The sequence below is a fragment of the Falco naumanni genome, chromosome 12 (assembly GCF_017639655.2).
Source record: "Falco naumanni isolate bFalNau1 chromosome 12, bFalNau1.pat, whole genome shotgun sequence".
NCBI lineage: Eukaryota > Metazoa > Chordata > Aves > Falconiformes > Falconidae > Falco > Falco naumanni.
In genome coordinates, this window is record NC_054065.1 from 23,634,954 (window position 1) to 23,660,089 (window position 25,136).

Consider the following 25,136-nt stretch of genomic DNA (forward strand, 5'->3'; position numbering starts at 1 on the left):
CTCTGCGAGGGGGATCGGTTTCTTGTAGACATCCACATGGTGTGGGCTCCTTCTGTGTCCTGTCTGTAGCCACAGGTGTTGCATGAGTCAAGTGCACCAAGGTGAGGAGGCTGGGTAGCTCCTCCTAGTGACTTGCAGGCCTGCCTGACGTTTGCCTTGATGGCAGCGATGTTACTGTCTTGTTGCTTGCAAAAGTTTTTCAGCTTAATGAGGTCCCACAGAGACTTCTGAAGTCTGAACTGTTTGGCACATTCATAAAGGATCTGGGTAAAAGGGGGCTGAATTTAGTTAGTGTTGAAGATAGTTATGCAAGCTGTTGAAAAAACAAATGCTACATGAGGAGTTGCCAAAGATTCTTATAAATTATAGAACTGGAGTGTAAAACGGCAAATGAAATTTATTTGGACTTTTACATCGGTTTTTGTGATGCTTCCATATTTCTTTTGAATGTCTCTCACTGGTTTTTCCCTTTTCCTTTCCCATATTGTTTTTCTTATTTCCATTTTGTCTTTGGGAATTTGTGATTCTGGTCAGATTCTAACTAGCACCAAATAAAAAATGTATGCTGTTTCCAAGGCAAGAGTCTGGGTGTTTTAGACTTCAGTTCCTCAGGGGTACCTGTATGTCAGGGAATAAAAATAATAGTGCATAAAAGCCTGGTTATATTTACTGTAAAACATTATGTGAAATGGCCCACTTGGCTCTAACTAGAACACTGAGTACATTCATCATTACTCTCATTATAAATTTCCACAGATTTTTCTATTTGTAGACCACTTGATATCATAATTTGTTCTTACATTTGTGCCTGTTTCTCAATTTTACCAGAAACCACTTTCTAGAGAATGCCCTTGAATTACATGGTTCTCTAGCTTATAGCCTTTTACTATTCACTTTGTATATGCTTATTTTAAAGTTCCACTGTAAATGTATGATGTCAAAATATCATAAATGTTTTGTGTTTTCTTTTAGAGCAACATGCACAAGGCTTGGATTTGTACTGTAATATGTTATTGACTTAGTGAGCGGGAATTGGATTTGTACTTGCAGAGATGATGCTCAAGAGAACAGGGTTAGATGACTATGTCCATCATAACTGGGAGGTTAACATTGCTGCTGGACTGTATTTTGTCAGAGATGAAGTTGACAAATATTATCACTTTTGTGTGGACTGACATACTCAAATTATGGCAGATGACTTGAAGGATTTTTTTCAAAAAGGTCTATTTGTTTTCCTGTCATTCCAATACATAATTAATTAGTTAAATAAAAAAAATAATCTGAAAAATAGGTAAGGTATTCATTGGCTGTGCTTTGCATTGTGGAAGATTACAGTCATCACTATGCGTAAATACTAAAGCTATTTGAAGAAAACTGATGTTGCAAGTTTTCAACAGAGCTGATAAAATTTGTCTTGAGGCGAGGGCTAGGCTGCAGTATTAATTTTGAGGGATTATGCAGAGTCTTTTATGTGCTAACAAATTAGTAAATTGTTTTTATGGGTTTTTTTGTTTGCTTGTTTTTCTTTTAGGTAAGTCATAACTATCATGCAGACACTAAGGGCCGTTGATATTTTTGTGGTAGGCTTCATCTAGAATGCTTTCTCCTTGCAGTTTAGGAGAGTTTTAGAAGCTGAGCGCCACAAAGAGAGGCAGAACAAGCCGGTAGAGTTAAGGCATGTAATGCTGTGTAAGGCTGTAGGGGAGGTTGTCGTGACAGAATATGGGTGTTGCGTCTGATGTTGTGGCTTGAGCATGGCATTCATGGCTGTGGTCCGCCAATGAGGCATGCAGCAGGCAGAGTGGCGTTTCAGTCCACTTAGTGTCTAGATGGCTGTGCATTTGGAAAAAAACCTCATGCTGGTATTAATTTATTCCTTTTTGTGATTATTTTTTTTTCCCCTGGCCAGAAAGGCATGTTTCTTAAATAACACTTAGAGTGCAAATTATCTTCTTCCACTTTGCTTTAGATTTTACTATAATTCTAAGTGGTGGGCAGTGATACTCCAATTTGCAATTATAGTGCAGTGAACTCTTTTAGCAATAGAAATAACATTTGCAATTCTTGTAGCATATTAGAGTTCCATGGGATATTTCATGATTCTGTGTCAGTTTTGCTTCATAAAGTTATCTCAAAAATCCCAAATTCTTAAATATTTTTAAAATTCCAAATATTCTGGTAACTTTTTTTTCTGGGAGCTGTCATCCTAGAGGAAAAATATTTAAGTCTGCAAGCCCTACATACAAATTTTAGGGTAGTAATAATGGGTATTGGTTACAAGAAGAGTTTCTGACAATATCTGTCACTTTTCACTAATGTGGAACTTGCTGCTTTCCGGCACCACTGCAGGTAAAAGCTGAAGAGAAGCCCTGAAGAACTTTTAGGAGGTAAAGGAGAGAGTATTTCTGAATAGCTGTACCAAAAGGGAGCCAGCAGAACATGGTATTCAGGAACATAATGGTGTTACGGGCTGTAGTGCAGGCTGTCATATTAGAAATTCTGATGAAGTTCTCCAGAGTTTTTCTACAAGTTTCTTCTCATTTGTACTGGAGATCAAGTACTCTGTTCCCAGAAACTAGAATGCCAAAACATTCCCTTTTGTACTTAGAATCTGGGTTGCTATTTGGAGCCTGTGGAAATTTCAGATGCAGTTTCTACCAGCAAGAGAAGCCTTAAGGCAAACATAAAAGACGGATCACTCAAGGTGGATGCAAGGAGAGGGAAAGATGAAGAGCCCTTGTAGTGCATGTTCAAGAAAATATATTAATGGTATTCCAAAAAACAAACTTATGTCTTATGAAATGGTTTGTTTGGTTTTTCTAACTTTTGGAAGGATTGGGTTTTTATTATTATTTTTGTAGGGAAATAGGCAATTTTTTGTAATTGAAGAAAGTTTGTTGTAGCTTTTTGCTAAAAAATGAAGAAACTGTACTACAGCCTGCATTATCTTATGACAATCAGGACCTAGTCAAACAACCCTTCTCTTGCTTTCAAGAGAAACATTGACTTTAATACGACAGAAGAAAATCCAGCCAACATTATGAATATTCTGTGAAAGAGAAGAGAACTTTTAATGTCAAATGTGTTGTTTTGTAGTATAATGACAGATATTATTGGGTACTAAAGTTAGCAGAGGGGTGTGTGTGTATATATCTGTGTAATACAAAAATATATTGTTCACATGTGCAGATAAATCCTTTAACTGCAATGCAGTACAAATATTTGACTATACCCCCCAAAGGGAGTTAATCTAACAGATGTCAAATATAAATTAGATGAAATGTCCAAAACTTGACTGAAATAAGTAGAAGTCAGAAATATAAGTAGCACGTCAGTAGTCTGATATACAGTGGGGCATAATGATGATAGAAGGTTATGCTGCAATCAGTCCAATTCAATAGACCACAGAATTCTGCATGTCTCGCTTTAAAAATTATATATTCTAACTCTCTTGGGTTTTGTTGGGTGTCGTCCCCCGCCCTTGTTTGAGCTCTGATTTTTAGCTTATCGCTTACTGTTTTGGTCTGTAATTGCATTTGGTGTATTGACACTGTAATGCAAATATCTGGGTCTGTGCTGTACTGCTTTGCCCGAGACCCAGTTTGTAGAGTACTGAGATATTTTAGTCTCATTTAATGTCACAGAACTGGAACGCTTCACCTGGCCATTGCAGCCCTCGCTGTTGTAGCTGATCTGTCACTGTGTGATATTACCTGCCTGGCAGAATGACCTCTACAGAAAGAAATGGCTGTTGTGCTGAGCAAGAGGCATGTGTCAAGCATCCTGTAAGAGAGCTGTGTGCTCTCCCACAGGCTTTGTGTCTTTTTTTTTTTTTTTTTTTTTTTTTTTTTTTTAATTTGAAAGTGGTGTTTGCCACCTCAGGACTTCACGTCCATAATAGCAGCTGTCTAGTGCGAACCACGCAGCCCGCTTTAAGCTTAAGCCAGCGTGCCATGTCTTGCTTGATTTAGTATAGGAGAGCGTGTAAGGAGTGGTTTTTATAGCTGCACTTTGTACTCTGAAGTAGCTCTTTTTCCGCTGAGCGGCACCAAGTAACTGTATGGCCTGCTTATATTCTCTCTCACAAACACTGTGATGTAAGCTTGTCCCGAGCATGCTGCTTTTCCATGTCTTCACGTAAGCTAGCCTTCCTCTGTCCCTGTTTGCAGCCCTCAAGTAATTCTTTCCAAGGTGCAGGCAGGGCTGAACCTCCATATTTCTTTGGAGCGGGGTGAGTGATGTCTCTGGATGAAGCCTGTTGGCCGGGTTTGTTGTGATGGGGATGCTGGACAGCTACTTGTTATTCTGCAATTGAAACTGTATTTGGATTTAATCATTGCTATACCCAGAATCATTTGTACTGTTAATATTAAAAAAAACCCAAACAACAACCAAAAAAACCCAGCAACAACAAACCAAAAAACTTTTCCTGGATTGGAGGGCCAACTTGTGAATCACCCAGAAATTTGTGCTGGTATGGAATTAAGATGCTTTATGCCAGTAGCACTTTCTATTCTCTGCTTCTACATTTGAAGCAAAAATGCAAACAAAACCAGACAGCTTTACAGAAATAATTGCATGTTTCTATTTCAAGTCAGTTAGCTGTAGAAAGAGTGGGGAAAAGAGTGGCAACAATGAAGAAAATTATTTACTTAATATACTTGGTTTTTGTAAATAAATTAAAAAATGCATATATTTGAAAACCTGATCCAGGAGAACCAGAATCTGTCCCAATGTGCCCCTGAAATCTTCTCTAATGCCACCCTTCACTAAAACACAGAGCTTTTCATCTCAGTAAGGAATATGTGTTTGGGCCATAAAACTTCCAAAGTGTTGAAAATCCCAAATAATTTAAAAGTTGCTTGGCACATGTAAGAATGGTGGCAGCAGCAATCAGCAATACAGTAGCCTGTGATGAAGATGGATGGAAAAAGTCTTTGATTTCTCATAGATTTCGAGAGACTTTGGATCGAATCTTTGCATCTTGCCCATCAACTGTGGCTGCTCTTAGTTAAAGATTATGGCAGTGACACCTCTAGTTAAAGAGTGAGTGCATGCCATTTGTCCCTTAGCCCACAAAATCGGTTTTGCCAAACAAACAACAAAGTTCAGCTTCTGCCTTCTCAGCATTTTACTTTCTAGAGGGCTATATAAAATCTCTCTGCAAAACCAAGATAGCATTAACAAGTAAAAATTACGGTATAAAAACCCCATGCAGATGTATCAGTTAATATGCTTTTTACAATGTTACCTGTAAAATCATTAGATGAAATCTCATATGCTTCAGTTCAAATACATTTACCTGTATACATTCATACCCATTTATGTGAATTGTAAATCAGTAGTTAATGAATTCCATTTACTTTAAATTCAGTACAGTTGACTTCTGATCATGCTTTCTTACCAGTGAAATCCTATTTCACGGCATTCCTGGGTAACTGCATTATAGTGCTCCATGATGTTTAAGCATCATAGGAGGCAGTTATCTGAGGACAAAACATCCTTGGGTATGTCTCTCCTCTTGGTATTGCACTAAATTGAGACCTCACCCGAGGAGTCCTTGAAATTCGGACACTCAACAGCTAATAAAGATTTGAGCTGTTAAGCCTTTTCCTAGAGGGTTGTTGACCCCTTCTAACTTTAGGAAAACTGAACTCCTTTGGGCATGGCTAGATGGAGCCATCTCCTGGCCAGACAGTAAAGAAAACTCTTGACTGAAGATGAATGTGTCCTAACTCCTGCCCTGGTAATTAACCTTGCTGTAAACAAATCGGGTATAAACTGTGAAGGAAATGCTCCCTGCAGAGCTAAGGTTTCAGTTTGTAAACTTAACACACCAATAATTAGAAACCAGCTGAGTATACTTTTCTTGTGCATTGTAGGAACAGCTAGAAAAGAAGGTGAACCACCAAGTGTGGTTCATTGCTAGAGCAAAAGCATGGTGGTAGTCAACTATCTTTTGAATGACAACAAATTTTGGGCAAATCATCCCTAAAATCCTGTTTTACTGGATGATATTAACAAGTTGCTTCATTTCTGATATTTTATTTCTCTTGGACTGTGGCACACTCAACCCTTCGGTGGTTGGCTGTCTTTTGTTCCAGACAGCCCTGTCTTCTCCCTTACTTGTGGCTGTGCAGGTGTCAAAATATATCCTTTTCTGCAATGTGGATTCATCTCTTGGGTAATTGAAAAAAACACTACAACTCAATGGATTTTTATTGATGAGAAGGCTTATTGAAATGGGCATAATAAAATTTCTGTCTGAGGGCTTCCATCCATACAAAGTAACCATCGTTAAAATGTCATACCATCAGTAAAATTATTTGTTGTTTGCATGTAGTCCCTATGACTATTAGATGATAACAGCTAGGAAAAAACATTATTCTTCATGAAAGTTAATCTTGTTACTTTAACAAGGTGCTTGATATTTTGGGGCAATTTTCCTTTGACAATTTCAGTACAGGATGCAGATACAGAAAACAACATATTACGTACCCATACAGGCTACTTCAGTGTGCCTGAAGAGGTTTTACTGTAGAGTATCGTCAGCTGTGGGCATAAGATGCCCACCAAACTTCTACTTGCAGGAACCCAAACTAGGATCCTGATTTTATTTGTCGTTGTAAAGCTGAATTGGAAGTTTAAGGCTTCTGTTTTATTGTACTGTGAGATGTGAAAGTGAGTTATTCTGTGTTGTCAAGAGCTCCGGACGAGCATAACTTTTCTTGCATGGAAATGCGGCATCTGTTCTCTATAGCTGTGCTGTACCGCAAAGCTCCATTACAGACGTCGCTGAAACTTACCCTTTTTTACTTTAACACCGGAAGGAAGTGACCGGTGCTTATGGCAGTGGGATTCAAAACAGGTGCCTCCAGCTCACATCTATTTTATTCACCTTTTTGTGAGTATGGTCAGTTCAGCTCATGTCCCTGCACCCTGGTTTCCTCCTCTGCAAAGTGGAGGTGCTGCTGCTTGCCTACCCAACAGGGATGCTTGTTAATGCAGGTGCCGTTCCTCACTAGGGTTAAAGGATTCATGTAAGTATTGAGATGTGTTTCAGAGTCCTTGCAGAATCAGATTTCTCAGGGTATGAACACATTATGTATTCTAGAGCAATATGTAAGATTTAGTACAGCATTGTTGCTTGGAACAGGTGGGAAGTCCTTTCATTCATGCTGTCCCCAATGACCTCTACCTTAAATAACGTTGTATTCAGAAGCTGAATCAGTTTGTGTTCATTTTTTTATTATTACAAATGACTGGCAGTCGCTGTCTAAAAACTTGCATACTCTAAACTGTGTTTTCAAGAGTGGATGAATTTAAATCATCGTTTATTCAAATTCAACAAAATGTTTTGCTATGAATGCTTGCATGGGTAAGAAAATAGAAGTTGTAAGAAATATACCTGATTTTTGTTTCTTTGTTTTTAGGAAAAGAATTAATTTTAAATTAGGTTTGCATCTATAACTATTAAATCTGCTTTAATTTTAACTGTATTGTTTTTCAGGGGGATCAGATATTGAGTACCTAGATTTTTATAAGCCAGTGGTGTGGTTCTGGATCCTTGTTGGGCTTGCTTACTTTGCAGCTGTCCTCAGCATGATTGGAGACTGGCTGAGAGTCATATCAAAAAAGACAAAGGAAGAGGTAAGAGTGTTTTGAAAGAGGAAGAAATAATACTTTAAAAAAACTTTGGTTAGAAGTCAGCTAAGCTACTAGCTGCTTTTGCTCTTAGGGTCTAGGTCGGAGCTGCTTATGTATGAAGTATATGCTGCAGCTCAAACTGCAGCAAAAATTGTAGCAGTCTAGTCAAACACAGTGATTTTTACATGGCTGCATATAAAATTACTTTAAATGTATTATTAAATTAAGTGTATGTGCACGATTGCACCTGACTTATGGGGAAAAAAAATTCTCTCACAGGATTATTCTAGACAGTAGAATATAGTCCTTAATTTTTGAGGCAAAAACCATTCTGCTTTGATTGTTTCTATATGGGATGCAGGTATGTAAAGAAAAATACTAAATGACTAAACAGTTTTATTCAAGAGAGCGTTGATCTTTTTATAGTGGCAAGAGAATTAATCTTTCATATTGTGCAAGGTATTGGAATGAACTTTTTAAACATGCCTGGGTGTATTTTACCATAATATCTCTAGCAGCCTGCCTAGTTATTTGTAGTCAGGTGTGTTGTGTTCAGTTCAAATATAGTCTTGCTTCTAAATGTGTATTTATCTTTCCAGTGATGCTACAATATTTTACTTTAAATTGCCGTTTAAAAAACTGTCCTGGTTTTGAAAATGTTAGAGGATAAATAAAACTTCCTTTGATTGCAGCTACCATGGTTCAGGTTTTGCTAGCAGTTTGAGAAATAAATTAATTTTAAGCAACGTATTATTTCCCTCTAACTTAACCTCAGTTCCTCTGCATGCATCAGTTCATTTCTGTTACTCAAATACAAAAACTCTTATTTTCTTTTTGATGGAATGAATATGTTGGTTACTGTGCAGTGGCCTACTGCTTACACTGTTCTGAGTTGTTTTCCTAGCTGCAGGGCACAGCATCGATGCCTGGATGTAATCCTGGCAATCCTTGAGTTCCCAAAGACCTTGCTGTAGAGGGTAGCTTACCCCTACGGACCCTGGGCGGTCTCCACCGCCTCCTGACCGGCGGGTAGTAGTGACGGTGACGGCAGGTGGGAGGGTGTGAGCTGGGCACCGGGGCAGGATTCAGCCTGCTTTGCAAGGCGTGTAGCGTGGGCAGCTCTTTTTCATTGCCCTTGCTGTGCTTGTTTTGTGGCATTGCGGCAGGTCTGTTGTAAGTACACTTTTACCAGGCATTTCGTAAACATTTAGCTCTGAAGCAGAGGACAATGTTTAATTTGATCAGTTTAAAGAGTATTATCTTCTCCCTGTGCTGTAAATTTGAAAGGATATTTATAACTTCCCTTACACAGTGAGCTTCACTAGTGTCCTTCACAGATATGGAGCATCAGGTATCTATCATACAAATGTTCCCGTTTGCAGGATCCCCATTTTATTTTCTGGAAAAGCACAGAGGGTTTCCTTAACACCTAACCTGCACAATTTACGTTGGTTGCAGTGAAACCAACAGATCACTTCAAATGCCATTAACCTGCATGTTTTTTCTTCATTATTCTGAACTTCAGAATTAGGTTGGTCGAGCCTATTTTTCCCTCTGCACTAGGAAAAAGCAGGGGCTGGGCAGGCATGTGTGATGTTTCCCCTGTACGCTCTCCTATGGTCTAACTGTTCTCAACTTGGAGCATTTATTGAGCTACATTTAATTTTCCTGGGTTACTTGTTTCTGGATTCTTGGGAAAACATGATATGGCTGAGACACTATGGCTTGGGCCTATGCAAAAATACCTTGTTCAGGCTTGGTTTTGCTGCATTTCCTCAGACACTGGTGACACAGTTGAGCTCTTCACACTACTTCCTAGAATTAATCTTGTCATTAATTCACTTTTCTGATACTCCTCTCTTATCTAGACAGCATCTTATCCAGAGGTCTTACTGTCTTGAGTATACAATTGTACATAGCACACTGGGGGTTTAATCTTGCTTAGTGTCTCGTTATCCATATTATTATAATGATGATAATATATTAAGAAGGTTTGAATTTTTGTAATATCTGTTTTTGTTTTATACTGAAGCTAGTTCAGTATAGACTAACTCTGGAAAAGGTTTAAAGAAACACAAATTGGACAAATTCATGGATTCCTTTAAAACTTTAAATACATCCCTATTTTTATAAAGTATAACTCCATTTGCCAGGTTATACAGCACGGTGCTATGCCAACCTTTCTTTTCTCAGGCAACAGGAATGTATGCCCTATTTCATCTTTCCATTCTTTCTCACCTTTGTAGCCTAAACAAGGATATTCATTTTGTCTAAGAAAGGAAAACCTCATTCTTAAGGTATAGCCAAATTCTCTTGGCTGATGCAGGTATTCAGGATTTTGCTGTATACAAATGTCTTCGGTATTAGGTTAAAGACAGACATGACATAATTGGTACCATTTGTTCAATTAATCATATCGCTGATGTTCAGAAATCTCCCCCCTCTCCCCTTCTTAGCCCATTGCTCAGGCATGTCTGAGAATTCATGACAGAAAGAAAATGTTTTAGCAGTTTAAAAATGTAACACTCTTAAAAGTGACAGAGACCTGTTTGAGAACTGAATTATGGCATAGAATAAGTTGTGTACTAGTTAAAAACCATGAAAATTTATTTCTGTATTCTATCCTAATGATACTCTGTAGGAAGAAAATGATTATAAATATATTGATTGCATTTTGTTGTAAGATTGGCTGTGTTTGAGCAGAAGCGTTGCACAAATATTCTCTTTACAGGTAGAATTTTATGATAAAACTGCTGCTCTTAGCTCATCCTTATTATCTGCCTAGGAAAATTTGAGTGAAGAAGCTAAGGAAGTCTAGTGGAAATGTAGTCATCAAGTCTCCTCTATGCCAGCAGAAGCCAGAGGAGACTGAAGTTCTCATCTGTTTTTTCAGTTAAACCTAAATTTACGATGCTCTGTTCCAGCGTCCATGGATGCAGATTATATCAGAGGAACATCTCTGGAGCTACAATAATACTACTACAAATAGTAGAAAAGAGCGCAATGGAAAATCCTAGTTCTAAGTATGTTTTTTAACTGTCTTTTAAGGAAACATTCTTACAGTCCTTGGGAAAACATCTTATTACACCTAAAGTTAGCCTTTGAAATTAGAAACAATGTTAGCTACTGAAATCTACTGAAAGACAGAGGCTATGAGAAAATCCATAGGATCATAATTAATGCAATCTGAAAACTGAAACAGTTTAATATATTTTCTAGGAAATATAAACCTGAAAATCTTCCTTCACAGGACTCCACTCACTATGGGTATCAACACCTACAAATAAAAAAAGATTTTGTTTAGGATTTTTATCATACCTTTCACAAAAAAAATAGTAGTAACCTACCATGTTTTAGATACAGGAGGGAGCAGAGCCTTCAGTAGTGCTCGGTTGTGTTGGTTTCAGCAGTCTGAGGGCTGATAGCAGCCAAGTCTAGTGAATTGTGCCAGTGTTTGGGATGAGGACAGAGGTTGCAAGTATTGAAATGCCCTTCTTTTTACTTCCCCTCAACAACCAAAGCTGTATATCAGCCTAAATATTTGATATCCCTTTTGATAGGCAACTGTGATAATCTTTTGGTCTTTTCCTGTAGCCTATAGTTAAAAAAAAAGTTTATTGTAGCATATGTAGGGCGTATATTGTGAATAGAAACTTCCATATTCCAGGAAGTGGGCATGCTGATAATGAATATCACCTAATATCTACCTTCCTGTTCATATTTTTCTTAATGCAGTTGTGTTGTTCTTAAAAGGAGTTTACATAAGACTTTGCAGTAATAATGCATTTCACTGTTTCAACAAAACAAAACATCGTTGTTTTTTTCAGGATACTACCAGGAATGTTTGCCATATGCGAATGTAACTGAGACAAAAATATCTGGTCAGATATGCACTGATCCACAGTAATGCTCTATTTTGATACTAAATTCCAGGTAACCAGAATGTCTGTTAGTTGCTCAGGTGGCTTTTGTCTCCTGAAATACTCTTGAGAACTTTGAACGCATCAAATGGGGAGGGAAGTGAAAGACAAGTAGAGACAGAAGTAGGAGTTTTGGAAGGATAGATCTGCTGCTGGAAGCAGTTCATACAGTAAGATAGATGAAGTGTCAGAAAGTCACTGGAACATGCTGTGTGCTGTAATCTTAAGTAGGCGATCTGTCTCTGAAGTTCAGCTTCAGCTGTACTAGCTTGCCTTAAACTCCCTCCTCTTCATTATTCTCTATACTCTGATTACTCAGAGCACTTTTAAAGTCTTCTGATTTTAGTCTCTTTGAAAGGTGAAATTTCAGCAGGAATTTTTTTCCTAGTCATATTTTTTTTGGTGTGCAGCAGCTTCTGAATTTCAGTGTTTCTAGCAAAAATGCTTACCCAAGCAAGAACCTCAGTGATTTGGGTTATAAATTTCCAATTTATTTTTTTTTAAATTAAGTGCTTATGTCCCTTGGCCTCATGATATTCTCTCTAAGCTCTAGTCCAGGCTCTGTTCAAGTCAATGAAGGTGGGATTCATCTCCAGTGTAGACAGCAACATCTGACCTAGTCGTCAACATTCCCTTTATAGTTACTGGATGGAAATGAGTATTTCTAGCATGACCCACTTGAATTTGTTAAGACATCTACCATATGAGGTGGATTGCATCCTGGAAGAGCCTGTTCTCTTCACTGTATATCAAGAATCCAGATGACTGACTCATTGGACTTCAGCTCAGTTTGGACAAGTGATTTTTCATGCTGGGTGTCTGTCTTTTGAATTGCACAGTAGGGATTCAGCTTTAAAGACCAAGCCTAAAATTTTATGAGAAATAACACATTCAAGAGGCAATTGTTTATAAATATCAAAGATTACAAATTAAACAAACTTGACTCATCTGAATCATCATGCAGTTTAATCTTCTTGGCACCAGTGACTGAGCTGTCACTCTTATCTGTCAAAACAGAATTAGGCTTGTCATGATGATGCCATGGGGACTATCGCACTCCCTATAATACTTGTTGGCTTTTCATTTTACCAGCATCAGGCTAAAGGTGCTCACCCAGCTTTTTTTTTTTTTTTTAGGCTTAGGGTCCCAGCCTAAAGAGAACTTGAACCCATCACTCCTCTCCCAAAGGACAGACCCTAAATGAAGGCTGTATGCATGAAAAGATGAAAAAATGAGTGGGCTCAAATGAGAAACAGTTTTGCAAGGTCCTAGTGAGTTGAACTGGCATACCAGGCAAGACCCCCCTCTGAGGCTGTTCAGTGGGGGTGCACGACAGAGGAGGGGGTTCTTTCAGCGGCGGTGAGCTCTTTACCTGGCTCTCGCTGTTTTAAGAAAAAAAAAGTTATATTGCCAGAAAACAGTCCCTAGATCTGTGGTCTCAACTTTGGAAAGAAACTGCAGAGAACTATGAAAATGGCAAATGAGCCATCCGAAGAGAAGCTTGCCTAGCATTAAGGGTTTTTTCCAGTCCATCCAAGATGTACAGAAAAGTGTATTTGAGAACAAATAGCCACATTCGAAAAGGTGACTGTTACTAATAATTTCTGTGAGATGGGGAAAACTAGAAAATCTTTCTACAGTAAATAAAGCCATGGGTCTCATGTCAAATTGGACTAGCAACAGGACAAAAACCACCCCAAAGATGAAAGATGCGAGTATGGGCCCCTCCATAATGTCTCTGTGTCTCGGAGATGTATGAAGAGCAGTATTGGTGTAAGGAGAAGGTAGAAATGGCTCGCAAGGTTTTGAAAACAATTCGATCTGTTCCCTTCTCAAGAGATTATGTCATCCTGGTGGTGTTCTCAGTCCTGCCCTAGCAACAGTCTGTAATACTCAGTTTCAGTATTGATCACTCATACAAGTACAGTGTATTACTATGTGCAGTAATGAATATGAAAGAACATGTTGTCCTGAGAGTCCCGGGAAAACCGATCTGCTGATGGTTTTTGACACTTTTGTGAGATGTCTGCCCTCATAACGTACTTTGGACATGCGATGCCCTGCTTAACTTCAGATTCAACACACACACACACACACACAAAACTAGTATCTACACTGTTACCAATTTGCTGTGATTTATATTGTTTATATCGTGCCTCTTAGCTGGGCATATTGAAGCCCTTTAGAGGTGGCTGTTTTGTTACTGCGTGTTAAGTACCAGGTCCTGAAGTGATGCTGTGTGGTGCTGATTACAAGAGATGTGCTATCTGAACATATTGCCATGAACAGCACAGCAGGCTGTGCCTGCCAGGGACAGGGGGGCATTTTTGGCACTTTGCTTGCCAGCCCCTGGCCCTGCTTGCCCACAGTGCTCCCCTGGCCTCACCGTGCCAACTGGATGGGTCAGGGGAGATGGAAATGTCTCCAGTGTGAGCTGCAACCAGGCAGTGATGGCAAGAGCTATTGAATCTGCAAAAATAAAGCTGGAGCAAGTGACTTATACTTCATAATAAGATAAATTGATTAAAGACAGTGCAGTTATAGCAGTGCTGTTTCTTGGAGTTAATTACCCATGAAGACTCCTGGATGTACATTATCATGGTTTACATTAGGCAATCTTGATTTTTTTGGAGACAAGATGTAATCATTCCTTTAGGTTACTGTGACAGATTTATTTGTGATTTAACTCTATTGACAGAGTGATATTTAATCTGGAATCTGTTCAGCCCACATCTTCATGATTAACATTCCTGAAAACTTTATTATTTTTTTTTTTAGCTAATCTCAGTGCTTGGATATTGTTAGGAAAAGATGCCAAAACATGTTAGTAATACTGAGTGTGTATGCATTTTATAGCTGTCTTTTGGAAGAATCCCCAGACAAAGCCAGTTCAGCAGAATACCTTTGCATCTTCAAGAAGTTGAGTTGACAGTGAGGGAACTGCTTTGCAGTCACGGATAAAAAGGACTGAAGAAACTGTGGAATACTTTCCTTTACAAGGGGTGAATGCCGTTGTAATAGTAGTTAGCAATGAACAACTACAACAGAGCTTTAATGTTTCACACAAATATCACTCCAGGTATTGACATCAGAAAGATAAAAAATAAACCGTTTTTACTGGAATTTGACCATTTAGTTACAACAGCCTTTCCTTACTCAGTCAAAATTAAAAGCTTTTTTTTTTTTTTTTTTTTTTTTTTGGTTATGTGTTCTTTAGCATATCTTTATAAGCTACAGAAGTCCACTGAGTTTGAAACAGTCATTGCCTCTTTCCCGGGGGAGAAAGTGGAGATAGTCTTTCAGCTGCTTGTGGCTTGGGTTTCATTGTGCTTCTAGTGTAATTTTTAAAAGGTTTGCTATTTCTGCTGCAGCAGAGACGTTGGCTGTGGAGTGCAGACAGAGAATACATGCTGTTCTCCTGAATCACCTTAGGTTCAGCTGGTGAAGCTTTAAGTACACCTAAATAGTTTCTTGTGGTTGATACAGGTGGATGTCATTCGCTCTTACCAGGTTGAAAGAGGGGTTGGATGGCTCTCTGAGGTAGGTGAAACCACTAAACAGAAAAGCTTATTTTGATAGGAAAAGCCAGCATCTGTTTTTTTTTTTTCTTTGGAAGTTAAGCAAGCAGACCATTAGGGACTGAGATAATCAGGCCAATAACTTGTGTACCGTGTTGAGACACACGTGCAGCTCTATGCCAAGATTGTCTGATGGGCGATATTCAGTAATAGTTCTGAGGAGATACCTAACTTAGGAGTGTTCATATTTCTGGAAAAAAAGGTAAAACAAAATAATTGTGGTGACTGTTAGTATATCTGGTTCTGGTTTTGTAGACATGATTTTTTTTATTTTGTAGGCTACCTGTTTTTATTTTGTTGAATCAGACCATGATAGAGCAGAAGGGCCATTTCTGCATCTGCCATCTGTCACATCTCCTCAAAACATATTCCCACAGCTGCCACCATAGATGTTCCTCCACAAAAAGATAATCAAAATTCATGGACTCTCTGCATTCCCATTGGAGAATATAGCTTATTTCATCCAAGGCATCAGATGTGCTTATGGAAGTTATGTGGGTGAAACCAAACAATCATTGCTCACCAGAATGAACTCACAAACACTGCTTATTATGGGACTGAATAATCGCATTTCCAGTGGGAGAGCATTGTTCCCAAAACATTTCTGACCACCATGACTACAAAAATACAACTGTCTGTTGCTCCAGAAGATGGCAATTTCACAAAATAGAATGTTGTGCCCTGTAATATTTGCCTGAAAAACAGAGGAACATGTATACCAGCCAGGGGAACCAAAACATCGATCACTTAGTGCTTCATTTGTGCCAGTCACTTTGAAATTAAATTCTGGTAGCTTTAAGACCTGGTGTAGAAGAGTTCTCAGCTACAGAGCTGAAGTCCTGACAGAATGAAGGAATAGAAGATAGTGGTTAAACAACCTGGGAAACCTCAGCATAGGTGTCTCATTATTGCCTGTGGTATTTCTGTGTCGCATTTTGTACCGTTTACCTTCAAAGACAAGTACAGCACAGTCTTCTCAGTACCTGCCCACAGATTATAGTACAGTGGGGTTTGGGTACTTACCAATAATGATATAATTACAGAAATACTAAAAGCCAGATCATTGGGATAGGAATTTGAGTTGAACTGTAAATAAGACTGAATGTACAAGAAATGCACAGGCTTCAATAAAAAATATCTGTGAGACTGGTCTCTCTCTCCTGCCCTCCAGTCTTCTTTAGCCTACGGACAACTGATGCAGTGAACAGAGTCGCGGCCAGCAGTAGCTCAGGTGGGAAGAGGTGGTGTGTGCTTGCCCAGAGCTGCAGGCAAGTGAGATGGCAGATAGACAAACTTCCTACCCATGCAGGGAATCAACCCGCCCAGCAGCTGCATTGTTAAACCCATCAGCACTCTTTGTACCTACATTATTTTTTTTTCTTCCATTTCAATTTTTAAGTGGGACTTTAAGAATGATTTCTGCAAATGCTGGATGAGTTTCTTGAAAGCTAAGACAAAATGTTACGTACTGTACTCTGCTGCTTGGATAATGTGACATGTACATGCTCTTTCTAGATTTGTCCCTGAGTAGCATATCATGGAGAGGGTAATTAGATCTTTTATTTTTAAGTAACAGGAAAAGTACTATGGAGAGACAAAAATGAAGCTGCAAAACTCTGGAGAATGCATTAGGGATAAATGTTAGCAATTATATACTGAGGAACTTCTAGAGTGTTAAGAATATTTGTAAGGAAGGCCATTTCCCCCTCCTAAAATGCAGTCAGATGGATATCTCCAGCTCACCTACTAGCTCTTTAATTCATTTTTTTGGCTTGCACTAACATGGCCATTGTAAAATATATGAGTCCTGTATGCCAAAGGGAAGCAACATAAAGTACAGCTATGAAAGAGGAAGCTAAACACATTATTTAGAAATATATTTTTTCATTTGCTTGCATAGTATATATAATGCTGATTTTTTTTCTTATTTGGTACTTAGTGGCTTAGCTCATCCCAAGTATATCATAACTTTCATGTCATGTATCTGAGTTCTGTCCAAGCAGGATACCTTTCTTCCAATTTGATAAGTAGATTAACTGGTTATACTGTAATGTTTCAGTTTTTTTCAAGAATCTCCCTAAGAGAGAGGAGAAAAACTAAGCAAAGTTAAGTCAGGCAAGTGTCTACTTATTTTGGTTTGTTTAAGGATGTCCTTAATTAGGCTTGTGGGTTTTTTTTCTGTTAGACCACAGATGTGGCTTAATTCAAAGTACAGATTACTCGTGTAAAGATTATGGCTTATGCTGTCCAGATGACACTTAACAGGATGAATGGTCATCTTGGATGGTGGGAAGTTTTGTTTGTATAATTATTTGGATATCTGTTGTAAGCGGAGCATCCAGAAAGATCCCCAAACTCCTGACAAGCATGAGGAATTAGAATAAATGTTCTGAAGAATGAAGCAGGTGCTTCAGTCTCTTCAGATGTTGTTTGGTTGGTTTTTTTTTTTTTAACAGTAGCATCCCCTGGACATATGTATATTCTGTGTTATGCTGTTGGCCTCTGTCCAAGCACGGAGCTCAGCTAGACAGTGAGAAAGCTAAAACATGCTGGTGATGAAAATGAGTAGAGAGTTTGGGTCTCATCAGTGATATTGGCTGAGAGCCACTTTTAGGTCATTATTAATTTAGATGGGTTTTGGCAGGAGTACGTGAAGGAATGGTTGCTTAATGTCCACCGTTTTTCCTAGTTCTGTCAAATTCAGTATGTCTGTGTTTAAATTACTTTGGTGAGAACATATGTGCCCAGCCTGGGAACTGGTCACTCGGGAAGTTCATGACTTATTTCTTTGATGTATAGTTAAAAGCAAACAGACAACCCCCCAAAAAATCTGAAGTTTAGCAGGAATATGTAAACACACTTTAGAATTGTTGAGGCTATTCCTCATTATATCCCAATAGAGTAGATGTGACATTTCCACCACAGGTAGGTAGAGACACCTTAACATAGACATTTAGAGATGCTACTGGAGATGACCCATGGTGTTTGAGACATCCCCATGGGGCTGTCGGATATGATGCAGGATGTATGGGATATACAGGCCCATCTGCAGTGGTAGCTTGGAGGCCAGGCAGCCTGGTATGGGCAAAGGCAAGGAAATGAGTCAACACTGTTTATTTGATAGAAGAGTATCTAGTTTTTTGTGGTGAAGGGTGGTGTGTGGAATATTTAGTTGTGTTACCATCACCATATTTCTTGAGAATATGTCGCGGAGAACTGTATTCCCTGGACCCATAAGGCAGTAGTAGGGTATTGCTTCATAAATACCTAGAAAAGTTACTAGCTGTTGACATTCAAAGTACAATGTTAATACGTTAGAGTTGATGCTCCTTGTGAAATATGTCTGACACCTTGCAGTCTAATTTGGATTTTGATGCAGAGGAAGTCAATCCTGGAGCTGGGCTAGGGACTGTGTCCTGTTACTGATGGCATTTCTATTCCACGAAGGTTAGAATTGAGCAGCATCACCAGATTAGTGCTGTGTATCGTACGGTTGAGTCAGGTGCTATCACTGTGACATGTTTTTCCTGTTACTTCTGAAGTATTTAGTGTCGTTTGGCCTTATGTAAAGTACTTAAATGTCAAAAATTTCTGTGACTAAGAGGCCTTGTCCTCGTGTCACATTGCCCCCGACTATGACAGCTGCAGAGTCTACAGGGCTGCGTGCTGTAATGAGGCAAGAGAATTGGAGAGAAGTAAATAATTGTTATGCTAGGTAGGTACATTAAATTTTTGGTGTTTCTTTGAGCAGTATAGGCAACTGGCATTTCAATCACTTTGCATAAGGCATTTTGTGGCTGTCAGCCCCCCGATGAAGAGGAGTTGTAATGCAGTATGATAAAATGTCATACCCTAAGGACAGAAAGAACCTGAGCATATACAGAAATGACCTTATGGATAAAGGAGGGATCAAATTCTAAGAGCAAGTTGCTTGTGTACACTGGTAGTTAAAAACTGCACTTTTCCTATACTCTCTTGTGCTTGAGTCCATGAGTGCTCTGCAATTGAGAATTTTATTCTGAAGAAATAACATTTTTTTTGAGTGCATTTGGTTCACACAAAAGCTGGGGGCTGAAAGTAGTAATTTGGGGCATGCATAGTTCACACAGCACTGAACCTCTAGTTTCTCATGCTGTGCCAGTTACCTCTATTTTACTACTAATACATTTCAATTCTGCTTAGCAATAGCACTGCATTTTTTCAATTTTTTTCTATGATTTTAATGTAAAACAGCATCGTAGCTCTGGTCTATGGTTAGATAGAATTGAGTCCACTATCTTCATGTTCCACATCACCTTAGTTGGAACGTGAGCCCATCTCCAAAGGCATGTTTAATGATGTTCTTCAGCTGGCTGCATAAACTTGCTTCCCAAACCAAATCTAATTAGAATTTAGACATCAGGTGGCCTAAAAACTGCAATCTAAAAATTCTCCTGAATAACTTGCATGCATGAGTTAAAATACAGCAGCATCAGATCCATCACCACCATGCGGTGAGGTGGGCTAGTGAGGGGATTCTGAGCCTGTCCTAGGGGTTACATAGTCTTGCCTTTGTCAGAAGCATGGCCTGGTGTTTTAATTTTCTGGGAAAACATGAGAGAACTGGGAACTGAAACTACTAGTAAAAGGAATGTTAAAAAACATAGGCGGTGGGGGTGGATGGGTGGGGGAGAACAGCTCAGGATGCTTGTAGCTTCCAGTAGGTTGCCAAGACACAATTTTAAAGGTAGCGGTCTGATACTATCCCTTGAATGCGGCCATGTGCAATGCCAGGGATGTATGTCTGAGCAAAATAACTGGTCTGGCAAATGCTTACACAGCTGATGAGGGGTACAGATGTGTAGGGTAAAACAGGAACCTGTATAGTGGCTCTTTGCTCCCCTGGACAGAGCACGCTCCAGAACCTGAGCAGCCTGCCTTTAGTAAAGCTTTGGAGAAGGACAAAGCTGCCCCAGGGTGTACACTGATGCTGCTTACCATGTTTTTATAACTTGTTTACTACAGATAAAAATGTTGTAGCAGCTGAAATGTTTCAGCGTTGCAGATTTCATTATTTTCAGATCTGAAGTGCAGTGTGTCTGATCCTAATTGCACAATTTAAATACTAATAATAATTCAGCTGGGTGAATCCTCTGTGTATTACAGATAATAATCCTTGTTTTAGAAAATATACATAATGGGTCCACATTAGTCATCTGTGTAATTCACTGAAGCCGAGACAAATGTAATAAAATGACCCCTGGGTAAAGAGATCTTTCTGTTTTGTTTCTGGAGGGGGAAAGTTTTCCTTCACTCCTGGGTGAGCTGATTGTTTTCTGCCTTCGTTATATTCCTATTTTCCACTGCACTGCAAAGCATGAATAAGCCTGTGGCTGCTTTTCTCTGAGGTTTACCCCCATATTTCTCTGTTGTCTTTTTTTTGTTTTTGTTTTTTGTTTCTGTGCTCACCAAGTCTGAGCTTGCTTGCCAATGACTGGAATTCTGGACTGAGCAGTAGCAATTAGACTAATTTAAGTTAATTCTTCTAAAATGTTTTGCTTTGGAGTTATATTTATCAGCAGTCTATCTTCTCTTTGCTATACTTTCCAACTCTTAAACTCCCTACAAAACAGAGATTTGCAGAGAAACAATCTATTTCCTTTGCAGTTATAATGAGATATCTTCAAAATGTGCCTCCTTTAATTACCTATAGAACTTATTTGTTATTGTAATAGCGGTTTGGTTGAAGTACAGGAGCAAAAATATAAAAATCTTATAAAGTACAAGGCCATAGTTCACCTCGGACTATTATCTGGGTGAGCTGTTCTGTCTACCTCATGCATATCTGAGGAAAAATAAGTATAATTTGGGATTCTGTGCCAGCAGCTGTCTTCCTCCCCCTCCTCAGCCCTACTCTCAGAGCTTGGGCTCATGGAATGCTCTAGCGTTCCTAGTACTGAATCACCAAAATGGTGGAAAGAAATCTTAAAGACTAAAAAATGATGGTAGCTTTTAATGAAAGTGGATCAGCCTTTACCATAAAGCTCTAAAGCCTGTCAGTATAAGGACACTGAGAGTTAGAGCACAAGAACTGGAGAGCGGGGATCTACATACATTCGTGAAAGGGTAGCGGTGGTACAACCTGGTGCCTGGCAGCTGGTGTGACTGGAGATGTGCGTGTCGCAGGGGAAATACCCCCCGACGCCGCATGGAAATCGTGCAGCAGTGGCGACTGGCGGGCAGGTTGCACTTCCCTGGGCTCTAATCTGTAGCAGCTCTCCAAGTCCCACTCTGCAACTATCTGCGTGCTGCTTTTTACTGTGTCGTTTCAGGGGAATCGGGGTGGTAAGCGGACATGTTGCTGACATGACTGAAACAGCCACTGTATTGGTGCTACGTTTGAGCAAGCATAGAAAAGAGAGAATACAAGCAGCTGACGTTGCCCTTTAAAAAAGCTTTTCTGTCTAAATTTAGAAAATTCTTTGCCAAGTCTCCCAGGGATCTATCCAGAGACAGTAAAAGTGCTCATAAATAACTCTGCACCCTAGTAACAATACAGAACACAGCCCGGATTGCTGGGATTTCAGCATCCCCTGGCCAGCTGGGTACTCTGCAGCTGTCAGGGCTCTGCAGCTTCCCTGCATTGCTGGCTGCCTATAATTAAGGAAAAATTAGCAGAAAAGATTTTTATTGTGTTTTTGGAACCGGTTTTAACTCTTAGTAGTGTGACATTTCTCATGCTGCAGACTCCTCTATTGATGGCAACTGAACAAGAAATCTGTGCTGGCAGCAGCAGCAGCTTTTTGACAGCCCAAAGCCACATTGCTCTCTCACTGGGCTCTGGAGCCTAAACAGTGCCTAAAGTACTTGGCCCCATAATGCTTCCTTTTGTTTATTTATTTTTTTCCTTCTCCCATTTTTGCCGCAGGTAGGGGAATTCAGAGCCCATGCTGCGGAGTGGACAGCCAACGTCACAGCAGAGTTCAAAGAAACTCGAAGGCGCCTGAGTGTGGAGATCTACGACAAGTTCCAGCGGGCTACCTCTATCAAAAGGAAGCTCTCTGCAGAACTCGCCGTCAACCACAACCAAGACCTGACTCCCTGCAAGAGAACCCTGTCAGTCAACCATCTCACCAGTGAGAAGGACATCTTGCCAGCTCTGACAAAGACGGACAGCATTTACATGAATGGTTTGACACCACACTGTGCAGCAGAAGAGATAGCCGTTATTGAGAACATTAAGTAGCCGTGACTTTGGATCCCAGTCTTTGAGAAGCTCTTGGCTTAGACTAGCCATACACCTTTTTTTCTCCACCCTGTTGATGATCAATGCTAATAGCATTTTATGTGTGTGCATGAGTTCCACAGAAACTACAGTCCAGAGTTACCATCGCATCTCTTCAGACACAAAGATGAATGGCACTCCTGTTATCGAAAGATGCTGGAACAAGCAATGTCTTCTGCCTTTATCTGCCCAGACTGTTTTTCACTTCTCCTAACGTGCCATATGGCCTCAAGAGTGAATCACACTTGTTTATGGTAACAATGTAGCTTTGAGGGATCAGTCCTTAAAATTTCAGGGTCTACCTTACTGAGCCTAGGAATGGACCATTTCTGGACTACAACACATTTGTAAATGGCAAGAAATTATTATGCAGCCTTTTACCTAAGAAATTTTTGTCAGTGCCTTATCTTTTGAAGAACCAGAACCTCTACAGTTCCTGTATGGTTTTTGTTTGGTTGATTTTTTTTGTTGTTGTTTTGGTTTTGGGTTTTTTTTTTGCATGAGAAGTGTATTTCATTTGAGCTTTCATTCTTCTTGATACGATGGCGTTTTAAAGGTGTCTGTCATGAAGATACCAACCAGCATGAATGAATGCCAAAACTCAACAATCATCAAATGATGTTCTTAGCTCTAAATTTAAAGGCACTGCAGTTTCAAAAGTTGCAAACATGTCCCCCAGAAGCATTTTATTTTACTCAGGTCCAGCTGATACTCGTTCACACTGACTTGCAGAATTTGAAGACCCTTTTTGGGTCTTTTTTTTTTCAAGCAGTGTTCAGCAGTTGTTTTTCTCTGCGTCAGATGTACCAAAAAATCTGCAGCTTATTGATCACTAAATTACTTGGTAGATGACAAGAGCAAATAAAACATACTATTTTAAGCAGAGGCAGTAGAGGCTTTTAATTGCTGTATTCTAATAACCACATCCAGAAAACAATGCAGAAAAATACAGCGATTTTTAATAAACATAAAACTTCTGCCAGCTATTTGCTCTATGGAAAGGATTCTTAACTTAAGTCACATCACACCAGATGCCATATGATTTTTTTACCCAGGAATCCTGCTGGAGTGCTTACCTGAATGTTACACTGTACAGTGGCTGCCTGTGCCGGAGCTGTGACTAACGTGGGAATGCAATTGAAACTGGTATCACTGTGACTTTCTACATTTCAAATAGAGATGGCTCTGAATATAAGTACAGGCATGAAGAAGAGCTGATAAATAGCACAATCTGAATACTGATGATTGTTCAGACAGGATAGGCTGATGAGAAACAGATCTAAACCAGACTATGGGTTTTCTTTATTGGTTTTAAGAAAACACATTTATTTTGTATCTTCTGTTTTGCTTATAGGTGTATGCGAGATTCGGAAGAAATGCAGGACGGAATGGATAATTTTGCATTTTTTTCTTATGTTAGTCTATTGTAACCTGGCTGTACATAAAATGAATAGAACAGGCCTTAAAGAATAATTTAGGCTCTGTGTAAATTTAGGAATGGGACTTTGCTGATTGGGCATGATTCAAGTGGCAAATCTTACAGCATCTCTGACCATTAGATAACATGCAAGATATGAATGTTAATGTTTTTCAGATGCTTAGCTTGTTTTCTAATAAATATAAGTTAATATGTAAATTCAGTCAATTCAGTGTAAATATCAGTCAATTAACATTTACAGAGAGTACGCTTTTAAAACTAAGGAAGTTCCATGACACAGCACCGAGCAATGCTCTTATAACAAAGACCCTTGTCTCCCCAGCACAGTGTTCTGAATGTCCACATGGCAAGGGTTCGTCTTGCCATGTATAAACTGTGAATTGTAATGAAAAATAAAGTTTTTAATTAAAAGAAAATTTTCTGAATCTCCTGCTTGCTACAATTGGAATGCTAAGAAATAATTTGTGATACTGATTTTTGTGCATTTGTTGGTTACAGAGGATAGCAGCTTGCCACCTGCTTTAATTTAAGCTGGTTTAGCAATAAAGGCTTGACTCAGTACAGATATTTTTTTTTTCCTTGATATCAAAAATAATGCTCTTTGGTTGCTGTACCTTAAGTTGTGTTTCTTGCTATTTCGTTTCAAAACCTCGGCAGGCTGCAGTTTCTCCTGTCGTGTTCTACAGAGCTGATGGTGATGGCTCCATCTTTGCACTGAGGGAGGTGCGGGGAGCTCCAACCTGCTGTCCTGCCGGTTCTGCTGTGGTTGCTGGTAACCTTCTGCAGAAGGGTGTGAACAAGCAGCTCCAAGGCCAGTAGCCTTTCACGTTGGAGCATCACTTCTGCAGTGGATATATTACAATGGCCTCTTTTAATTAGGTCTTGGCCAAGGGAACGATAGCCTGCAACCACGTGGTGGTAAGTGAAGAGGATCCTTTCCTTACATCGTTCCAATCTGATTTGCATACGATGGGTCTCAGTGGCTTTTGCTTCTCCTGTTTAGAAAGGGACTGGTAACATTTAATAATTGTCTTTGATGCTCAGAAATGTGTGATATCTTTAGATTAAATCCTTGGATCATTCTAACCAGTTTGTTTCCATTTATGAACCTATAGAAGTGAATGTCTGTGTGATTTCTTTCCTTTTAAAGAATTTTTGGGGCATCTCAGGACCTGCTGGAAATACTAGGTTGCTTTGAGATCCTGTGACAAGTCTTCAGATATTAGCATTTCATAATGTTTCATAAATTCATTCAGCATTTATTTACCTTGGCTTTGTATATGATCTCT

At 39.3% G+C, this 25,136-nt stretch overlaps 1 protein-coding gene across 2 annotated transcripts in view; it reads left to right on the plus strand.

Annotated features, from left to right (window-relative positions):
* KCNK2 (potassium two pore domain channel subfamily K member 2) overlaps positions 1-24,325 on the plus strand; it is a 104,158-nt gene extending 79,833 nt beyond the window's left edge. For both annotated transcript variants that reach the window (XM_040612372.1, XM_040612373.1), the window contains exons 6-7: positions 7,511-7,650; positions 22,053-24,325. In XM_040612372.1, coding sequence (XP_040468306.1) covers positions 7,511-7,650; positions 22,053-22,370 — 458 coding nt within the window. In that variant the 3' untranslated portion in view covers positions 22,371-24,325. The remainder of the gene's footprint in view (positions 1-7,510; positions 7,651-22,052) is intronic.
* Positions 24,326-25,136: the final 811 nt, after the last annotated feature.